The 10,173-nt window shown below is 59.2% G+C and overlaps 1 protein-coding gene across 5 annotated transcripts; it reads right to left on the minus strand.

The window, feature by feature from the left end:
* Positions 1-478: 478 nt before the first annotated feature.
* On the minus strand, positions 479-9,603 carry FGF5 (fibroblast growth factor 5). Of its 5 annotated transcripts, none has more exons than XM_033513793.1 (5): positions 9,283-9,603; positions 8,668-8,773; positions 7,838-8,102; positions 3,955-4,058; positions 479-922 (listed from the first exon to the last, which is right to left on the minus strand). In XM_033513793.1, the coding sequence occupies exons 3-5, from the start codon at positions 8,016-8,018 to the stop codon at positions 581-583; spliced, it is 627 nt and encodes a 208-aa protein (XP_033369684.1). In that variant the 5' UTR covers positions 8,019-8,102; positions 8,668-8,773; positions 9,283-9,603; the 3' UTR covers positions 479-580. The 5 variants fall into 5 exon arrangements, with proteins under 5 accessions (XP_033369684.1, XP_033369683.1, XP_033369682.1 ...); XM_033513792.1 differs by having other exon boundaries at positions 8,668-8,791; XM_033513791.1 differs by lacking the exon at positions 9,283-9,603 and having other exon boundaries at positions 8,668-9,267.
* Between the last annotated feature and the right edge of the window lie 570 nt (positions 9,604-10,173).

Consider the following 10,173-nt stretch of genomic DNA (forward strand, 5'->3'; position numbering starts at 1 on the left):
CCAACAAAGAGTCTGAAGATCACCTCGCGCCACAGATAAGGCGACTGAATTTTCGGGGCTTGGTCTCTCTGTTTTATTTGTGGAAGGGAAGAGCCGGCCTCTGAGAGAAGGGGAAGGGAGAGACCTGGATATACGGTGCCTGAGGTATGGTCGGAGGAAAAAGTGCAGCAAGAAGGAGATGCAAGAAAAACAAAACCGCTTGGCTCTGAACATCTCTCTCGTATGAAAATGATTGTCAAAGGAGTCACTAGTGAAAATAAGGTAAGAAAATATGTTTGCTATAGACGTACCGTCCTACTTCTTCCAACAACAGAACACTAACCCGAGGTCGGTCCTTCCAGCGCCTCCAGCTCACCGCAGGAATTCCCCGGGGCAATCCCGAGCTGCTCATCCCAGCCGACGCCTCCGGGGACCGCCCAGCTTGTCCGGGGTAGGAGAAGACCTCGAGCCCGGCACGGCCGCCTGGGAGCTGCCCCGTGTCCATGTGCAGAGGGGACACGGGGTTCCCGCGGGGTCACCCCCGAAAGCTCCCGGTCCCTGCGGCATCCCCGGTGCCTGCGGCATCCCCGGTGCCCCGGCGCTACCCAAAGCGGAATTTCAGCCGGTACTTGACGGGGCCCGGGTTCTTCCGAGGCGGGGACGGGGCGGGCTTGGGCTTGGGCGGCGGGGGCTTCTTCTCGGGGAGAGCGACGGTGAAGGCGAGCTCGGGGGGCTGCGGCTGCCAGAAGCGGGGCAGGAAATGGGTGGAGACGTGCTGGGGCCGGGCGCGGGGGCTGCAGCCCCGCTTGGCTTTGCCCCGCTTGTTGAGGGCCACGTACCACTGGCGGCCCGAGCGGGGGCTGCGGTGCACGGCCGAGGCGTAGGTGTTGTAGCTGTTCTCCTGGAAGCGCTCCCGGAAATGGCAGTCCACAGTGAAGCGAGCCTGCGGGGACAGAGGGGACACCGCTGGCGAGGGCCAGGTGCTACCTGTCCCTCACCCCAAGGCTTGCTGATTAGGCTGTTCCCCAAAACCAGGCCCTAAGGAGCGGCTGGAAACGCGGGGCACCGACACCGAGGGTGCCGGGCACCCGACTATTGGGAAAACCCCAGCGCAGGTACTTGGCTAGCTGCTTGCCACCCAGGTTTGGGATCTTTGGGGGATAAAAAGGCTTGGGCTGCCCCAGTAGTGCCCTTCCCTCCTGTCTCCTCTCCTACCCCAGCGCTGCCCTTCTCTCCAAAAAAAAGCATTCCAAAACACAAGAGCAGAGCCTAGCACCCCACCTGTGTGCCCACAGCCCTGGGACCCCTGGCTACAGCTTCCAGCAGCCCTTTCCAAACCCTCTGCCACACTCGAACCTGGTGATGGGCACGGTACCCGGTGCCCTAAAAGCTTCCCCGGCTCAATTTCACATCAGCACCTCCAAACCACTGACACAGAGGAGATGCTGAGCCCTCCAGCTCCGAAACCAGCGACCGAGAGCAGGACCCAACCCCCGGCAGGGCTTTGTAACCACAAGAAAACTGCTTGAAAGCCCAAATTTAACCAAAGGAGTCAAGCCTTACAGCACAAGTGACAGAGCCCACAACCTGCCACGCACATTTTGTGCCTCACAGCACTTGGAATTAGGTCCTCATCATCTTGTTGCTTCCAAGGGACATCACCTCCTCAACTCGTTTTTGCTCTCCCTGTCTCCCATACGCTGTCCCCACTGCCCCCACCCCGTGCACAGGCCTTCACCTGCCCCAGCAAGGCTTTCCTGACCCCTGGTGCTCCCTGAAGCCCAGCAGTGCTCAGGCAAGATGCCCCAGGTGAGGAGGGAAGCCCCTGCCCTGGGAAGTGCATCAACAGGTGCCTCACCATGATCCCATCAGACTTCCCCACATCCCGACCTCTCGGCTCATCACTGCACCGCTCCAGCCTGGAAAAGCCATTTTTTCCCTGCACAGGGCAGGCAGGGGCAGCCACAGCACATGGCTGGCACCGGATTTTCTCTGCAGAGCTCCAGAGACAATCACCAAGAGCAGTCCTGAAGTCAATTAAATTTCAAAATCCGGTGGAGCAGAGATTTTCCCCAGCGAGGAGCGCGGCTTTGCAGCAACTCCTGGAAAAGCAGAATTACCTGGGCCAATCTGTCCCATGGGGATCCGTGCTGGACTGGCACAAAACCCCTCCCACCCGCTCCGTGCTAAAAATGGACAAACAGGAGAGCGAGGATTTATCAACGAGGAAAAAGCCATCTGTGCACGCAACTGATAATTGCTGGGATAACTGTCATTTTCTGAAGCTGGTGCCTCTAAAAATGAACCACTTGGTAATTTAATTAAGCTGACATAAAAAAAAAAAAAAGAAGAAAAGAAAGAGGAGGAGAGCGTCTGTAAAGCATCGAGCCGGGATGGAGCTGAGCCTGAGAGCAAGTTCTGAGGGAGCCCAAATTCCTGCAGGAGTGACTTTTGTCTGTGGTTCAGCGCGAAGCCCCCGGCCTGACTCCCATATCAAAGCGCTGCCCTGAGTGACGGGCACAGGACGTGCTTTGTACTGCTCGGAACTCATTAGGCCATGAAATGACTTCAATCCTGCCAGCGCAGGAAAGAGCAGCAGATGCCGGGTTTGCATTATTGGCATTGTTTAGTCCAGCAATCTTTAGACATTTGGGTCAAGTTTCTACAAATTTGCAGCTTTCACCCGAGCGGGGCATCGTGTGTCCTCACCCCTGCCCTGACCCTCCTGGCTGAGGTCCCTCTCCGGCCCTGCCCTTTGTGTGTCAACAATTAACCGTGCACCAACGAGGCTTGATTTAATTTCTGCCTGTGCCAGGGCATAAATCAAGGCTTCAGCTTAGATAAGAGGCCCATTGTACGCCAGAAGAGAAGGCTCCGGAGGGTCCAGCAGGCGCGCTCTGCCTGCTTCCCTCTCCTCTCCGTCCTTCCCTCTCCTCCTGCTCTGCCCCTCTGCTCTCACCTCCTCTCTTTTCCCCCGTGGAGCCATTATTCCCCTTTTCCCACAGACCCCATTCATGCTCCTACTTCATTTCTTAAAATCAGCAAGCACGTGCTCACCCTTTAAGCATCAATAGGCTTCAGGAGCAGCACTCCCAAAAGACCTAAAGGAGAGAGAGGCGAGTTCACAAACCTCCCTGGAAGCCATCTGTGACCTCGGGGCAGGGCCAGCACGTCCCTGCCATCCGCTCTGGGAGCGGGGGGCTTGTCTGGCAGTTTCGGGGTGGGCAGCCGCCTTTTCCCTCTCCCCCGCTTCCCTGGGAACCCCCCTTCAGGGACAAGGGGCTGCCTTAAAAATGCCCTTGCAAAGGCACCTTCGGCAAGCGCAGGAGTTCCCTGTGTTTGTTTAAATGATCCCTGGAACTAACAGCAAACAGGGAAGCAACATCCCGAGGCTGAAAGAAGCAAGCGAAAACAACTTGAGGATTCATTCGACACAGGAGGCTGGAAAAAGCATGAGGAGACCTGCAGGAAACCTCAGCCTTCAGGAGAACATCCTGCAGAGGAGTTCCCAGGGCTGTTCCACTCCAGCTGCAGCACACCTGCGCGGTCTGGAGCTCACCTGCCCCAGCCCCTCCAGGGTTCTGGGTCCCCAAGGGCGAAGGCAGCCCGAGCCCCGGGGCTGCCGGCGCCACGCGTGCTGCTCGCCGGGAGACATTTGGCTAAACCCTTCTGCGGGATCTGCTGCAGGAGAGGCTAAAAATAACCCAGCCGTGCTCCGAGAGCAGCTCTGCCGATGCCAACACCCGGCTGCACGCAGAAAGGCGCGCTCTGCACGCTCCGACGCGCTAAGCGCGAAGGTGGGCTCGGGTTTGGGGGGGCTTCAGCTCCACCCGGCCCCCTCTGTCCGTGCCGGTGCCAGCCCGGGGGGGACACCGTGCCACGGCCCTGCCTGGGACTGTCCCTGTGCCGACACGTGCGGGTGTCACAAAGCCTTTAATAAACAACACGTACTGATAAGGGGTGGGGTTTACTTACACTTGCATGGAGTTTTCCTTTTTTTGACATCGCTAAAAATTTGTTGCTGAAAACTCCTCGTATTCCTACAATCCCCTGAGACACAGCAAATATTTCCAAAATACCTAGGATGACAGAAATCCCAAAATAAATCACAGTTCTTTTCACATCGGTGCGACAGAGAAAAAATAAATACAACTCAGTCTGACAGGTTTGCATTTCCTCTCCCACGTCCCTGCTCCTCAGCTGCCTGGCTCCACCCAGCTCCTGCTCCATCCCTCTGCCTCATAAAGCAGTCTCCATCCACTCTGGGATCAACACAGGGTGATGGCTTGGACTGTGTTTTTTTTTAAAAAAAGTTCAATTTTGGGGCACAATTCCTGGCTGGGCTGTGGGGAAACCGTTCCCAAGGGTGGGAAAAGTCGCCTGTACCTACTCCAGCCTGCTGGGATCCGTCACCCACGCTCATCCCGCGGAGGTTGAGCTCGGGAAGTCGGTGTCCCGCAGCCCAGCTGGCACCGGGGGTACCCCTGATGCTCCCTCCCACCCCTCCCTCAGCGGGGCTCGGGGCGCTGTGCAGCCCGGCCATGGAGAAAACGGGAGCTTCCCGAGCGTCAGGGGGGCTCAGGCCCCTGGTGGGGCACTCAGGACCTGCAACTCATCTGACAGAACAACTGCAAGCTCCGAGCGTCCCTCAGCCGCAGCACCGACACGGCACCTCCCCAAGGGGCACCTCCCCAAGGGGCACCTCGGGCCGGGCGTTCCCCCGAGCCCCCCAGCTCGGGGGCAGCACCAGGTCCCCAGCGGACCCCTCGCACCCTGGGGAACCCGCACCGCTGCCCAGTGCAGCCCCAGCGGCTCCGTGGTCCCTGCCCCAGAGGAAAGAGCCCGCAGAGCATCTCTGCCGGCCCCCAAAGGGCTGTGGGATTAACATGCCAGGAGCCAACACGAAGCCACGCTAAATCCCCCAAGGCTGGGTATCAGATCACCACTTCCCATGTTTATTTTAAGGAGGAAGCACATCCCCCTGAGGCACCCAAGTGCCAGCACCCAGGGCCTGGGGGGCACCTTGGGGAGGGTTACAGGCTGCCCCACCCCTGCAGCCCCACCGCAGCCAGGCAAGCACCTTGTCACACACCTGGGGCACCCCAAAACCTCCTGCCTCTCACGGGGGGGGCTCTGCTGCTGTGGCAGGCACGCTCCTGGTTACTGGGGGGGTTGCCCGGGGTCAAGCCCCGTTTCCCAGGGACCAGAACGGGGGTTTCCCTGCCAAAAGCCAACTTCTTCCTCCTGAGGACCTCCTCACTGCAACAGCCCTGCACAGCCCCCCCAGCAGCGTGTCCCCAGCCAGGACTGGCGCTGCTCCGACGTGTGGGGCTGCTGTCGCTGTGGCCTTTCCGGGAGGGGATATCTCAGGTTAAGGAGGAAGGAACTGCACATAATTCAGGTCTCTGCAGGACAGCTATAGCACCAAACTTCTGCCAGCCTTTCCAAACCCACGTCTCCCAAAACAGCCGCGGCGTGGCTGCCCCACTTTGCTCCCCATCCTCTGAACCCCTCCAGGCCACTGCGCCTGCCGCGCCCGTGAAGGCCAGAGCGGAGCTCCTGGGCTCTCAGCATTCCTGCCCAGGGGTTGTCCTCCCTCCTGGTGCTGCACCACAGCCTGGGCCCCAAATTCTTTGGTCCCCGGCAGATGCGGCGGCTGCTCCGTGAACGCTCCCAACAGCTGAGCCACGCTCGCTGCTGGGGTCACCTCGGGCCCGAGCCCTCGGGCTCCTCAAGAGATTTTTCATCCCCACCTGCCATTTCATTCCCTCTAGCAGGATATCATGGCAACTCCGACCAGAGGATAAGCCATGAGTTAGCACAGCTTTCTCTCAGGGGAACGTCAGCCTCAGTCCTATTTTTAAACTGAATATATCCTATCGCTGTGCTGGGAGAACGAGAACACAGAGATAGGGATGGAAAAGTCCCACAGGGAAAGGACCGAAAAGGGGCAGCATCTTCTCCCCCAGGTGCCTGGCAAGGGCTGTGGTGGGAGTGCAGACCTCACCCTCTCACACCATCCCCAGGGACTCACTTGCTGGGGCCGGGCGAACCCCCAGGTGGCACTTCCCAGAGGAAGGCAGGCAGGCAGCTCCCACGGAGCCCGCAGAGCACAGCCCTCCCCCCGGCACCCCGAACGCCCCTTCTTTCCCAGGGCCCGCAGCTCAGCCCGGGCGCGGGGCTCTGTCGGCCCCCGGGGGGTGGGAAGAGCGCAGGGATGGGGATGCTGAGCCCCGGGAGCCCGGCCCTGGCGCGGCGGCCCCCCAGCCCTCCCGGGCCCCACTCACTGAGCGGACTCGCGTCGTGGGCTCCGTCCACGCGGCCGTCGGGGTGCAGCTGGAGGTGGAAGCCGATGCCCACCCGGCAGTAGAGCCGGCCCCGCCGCCGATCCGGGCGGCTCCGCGGGAAGCGGCTCGGCCCCGCCGCCGCCGGGGAGGAGGAAGAGGAGGAGGAGGAAGACGCGGGGGCGTTGCGGGCCCGCTGCGCCCCGCCGGGCAGCAGCTCTCGCCGGGCGCGGGCGGGCAGGGCGAGGAGGAGGAGGAGGAGGAGGAAGGACGGGCTCATGCTGCCGGCGGGCGGGAGGAGGGAGGGAGGGCGCCGCATCCCGCTCCGCTCCGAGTCCTGGAGGGGGGGACCGAGCACGGGGGGAGCCGGGCCGCCCCTCCCCGCTATTTATAACCGGGCGGCGGCCCCGCACCTGTGCCCGGCCCCACGCCCCCCTTCCCCCCCTCGCCCCCCCCGCGGCAGATGCGGGGCTCGGGGCGCATCTATCTGGGAATTAACTTGTCCTCCTCGCCGGGACGAGGCCACGGGGCTGCGGGACCCTGGGGACAGGCTCGGATTGCAGCCCCCCGCCTGGGGTTCGGGGGGTGACACGGCAGCTGCACGCCCGGCCCAGCCTCGGGCAGGGGGCTCGGGGCAAGCCCCCGAACCGCAAAGCCGCTGCTCTCCCTCCCTCACGGGGCCATGCTCGGCCCCGAGAGCAGCCCCTGAGCTGTCGGAGGGTCCATCACCAAGCCCCAGCGGCATCTCGGGGCCCGCAGGAAAGCGGCGGCCCTCGTCGGTCCGCACCACCCTCCGGGTGCCCGGGCAGGGGCCGCAGGGCCCGCAGACACTGTCAGGGTGTCCCGCACACACGGCAGGTGCCCCCCGGCCCTGCTCCTTCCCCCGCACAAAGACAAGGAGCGCACAGCGCCGGAGGAGACCCGGCAGCGACATCCCATCCATCCCCCGGCACAAATCCACGTGGGTCACGCTTTCCTCGGCTCCTAGGGCCGCTCCAGGCTCTCGAAGCCACCGGCGAAAGCTCGCCTCTACTAAAGCCGACACGGGCCGAACACGCCCTGCCCATCCCGCGGCACCAGCTCCGCCCCTCCGTGCCCTCAGCGCTCCTGTCAACCGGTGTTGTCCCCTAAATCCCACCGGGAATCGCCCCCCGGCCATCCCAGGGGTGCTTCTGGCCGGCGGGCTCGTCCTGGCCACGCGCGCAGGGATCGGGTTCGGCAGGAAGGAGGCAGAGCCGGTGGCACGTCCGAGGGTGACCTTCGCCTCCCGAGGAAGCTGAAGGTCGGGGGCACCGAGAGGGACACGCACTTAAGGAGCTGTATCCAGCCCGGTTGACACCTGGCACGGCCTGGCGTGAGCAGATGATCTCACAGCATTGCTGCCATTTCAAACCATTTCTCAGCACGTATATATATCCCCGGGGCCGTATGCACACGCGTTATATATAGACATGTATACATAGACAGCCCTATATATAGATGCACATACCTGAAGGAAGGTCAGGGCACTCCAATCTTGTTTACTTCTCCCAGCTGTAGTGACTAGCCTGGCAAAATCCATGACTTCCACTTACCCACCTCCTCTTGAGTTACACATCCATGCTGATTCCAAATCCGGATCCTCGAGGAGGATGAGAACCCGCAGGACTTCCTAAACTCTCCAGTGGTGTTCGCACAGGACTTTCTGCCTCTGCACAGCTGAGGGAAGCACGGCCACCTTGCTCCAGGAGGATTTCCTCTCGGGCACCTTGGCATAAAGGCTGCAGCCGGGACAGGATCATGGCAGCAAAATCCCTGTTGTTTCAGCAGATCAGAGACCGCTGGTTCTGCCACCGACAGCTAAAGGTGAACATAAAAACGTTCACAGATCCCGTCCTGGGGTGACAGGGCACAGCAGCAGCCCAGGAGCAGAGGAGGCACCTGCATGCCCAGGGGCCAGAGATAGCCACTGCTAGGAAAAGCTTCTGTGCCCAGGGGTTCCCCAGCAAGTCCAGCCTCGCTGATTTCGACCCTCCTGTCCACCCACACGGCTTCCAGCAGCAATTCTGGTGCCAGGCATCCTCTGCTCACTCACACTTCTGTCTTTCCCCTCCAGTGAAGAATTGCCAGAAAACTCCAATTCCCGAGGGTTGTGGCCACCAAGAAGGCAACACCAAGCAGGTGGGCTTGCCCAGGCTGGTCCCCAAGACCTGCTTTTGGAGGGAACCCCACTGCTGAGCACATTTCTGACCCTTTCTGGGGGGCACAGTGAGACAGCAAAGCCCTTAGGGGTTCACTCATTCCCTGTACTCCTTTCTTTGCTGCTCAATGGGACAAGTGCAGGATAGCATCCCCCTTCTCTGGGGGCTCCCGTGTCCCCATCAGAGCAATACCCGACCCCCTTCCCTGGGGAGAAATGACTCACACAGGTCCCTGTGGCACACGATGTGTTTTCACCTTCACTGCGAAGAGCTCACAAGCAGCGCTTTGGGCGTGACCTGTGCGGCTTTGGGCACTTCCTACTCGTTCACCTGCATCACACGTCGATCCTAAATAGTCCTGGTGTATTGTTCCTGTGGCACGACTCAAAAAAAGCCCCAAGAAAACACCAAGCCCAAAACAAACCAAACACGAGGTTTAAATCTAAATAAATAAGCAGACGTAACAGTGAACTTCCTGGAGCAATTGTGTGTAATTGCCTTTGGCAGCAGCAACTCACACACACCAGCAGCTTTGGAAGCCTAATGCTGATGTTATGTTATTTGAATTATTCAGGGCTCGGTTACAGAGAAAAACTCAACAAATGGAGCCGAGTTTCCAGTGTAAAATTCCCCGTGTGAAGATGAGGAGGACTCTTCTGAGCCTGTTTGATCTGCTGCAGAGCACCGGGCCTGCAAGTTGGACAGGAGCGCTCCCCCCTCCCTACATCAGCTTGGGGCTATTTAATTGCCACTTAAAAATACGTGAGGCAAAGCAGCAGGGAGACACAAAACCGGGCAGGGGAGCCTTTGCAAAGGGGATGTGCCTGAGAGAGACTCACCGCAGTCCAACAGAGGTGCCAGCTCCCCAGGTCACCCTAAAAATCCCTCTGTGAACACCCCCACTCCCAAAAGAGTGAGAACCAGGGCTGCCCCCAGAGCTTTGCAGAACCAAACGTGCTGCAGGGAGAACGAGCCTTAAAACAGGTTAATTTAATTAGGATGATTGGCCTCATCTGACTTAATGAAGATGATTATTACCTTCAGGTGTGTGGGGAGCACAGGTGCAAGTGGCTAATGTGCCCCCATGGGCATCAATGTCCCCGGGATCAAACAGAAGCCACCTCACAAGCCTGGATAAGGAAATAAAACAAGAAATAAAAAAAGAAATAAAACAAATTCTAACAAGTGAAAAGCATTGTCTCTTTAAATAAAGCTCAGAACATGCCAGGCATTTTCCAGTGTTCTGCAGGACACTGCTATATCTCACAGAAACATCCCCCCTGCGTTTTGGTTTTTGTGTGTATTTGTTTTAAAGCCACCATCAACACGTTCTGTACTGGCTCAGGTCCTTCCCTGCTCCAAATCTGACCTTAGCAGCAGGGAAAGTAGAGAAGGAATACCATACAGCTGGTATGATTTTCAAAAGAAGGGAACTATTTCAGCCTTTCCTAGACATCTGCAGCTGAACAACGCATTTTCAAGAGCTGGGTATTGCAATGAAATCCTAATATCTGATTTTAACCAATTTTTAGCCAGTTGGAGGTTAACTAGAGATAGACACCGTACAAAGGGGAGCTCAGCCTCCTTGCAACAATGGCAGCAAACAGTGCCAGCGGCTGGGCAGCAGATCTCCATCTGTCCAGCACACTGCTCGGCATCTTCGTGCTCAGCACAAAACCCAACACACAGATTCTGGGACTGCCTTGGCAGGGTCAGCGTGAGGATGCTCA

The sequence above is a fragment of the Parus major genome, chromosome 4, assembly GCF_001522545.3.
Source record: "Parus major isolate Abel chromosome 4, Parus_major1.1, whole genome shotgun sequence".
NCBI classification, from domain to species: Eukaryota; Metazoa; Chordata; class Aves; order Passeriformes; family Paridae; genus Parus; species Parus major.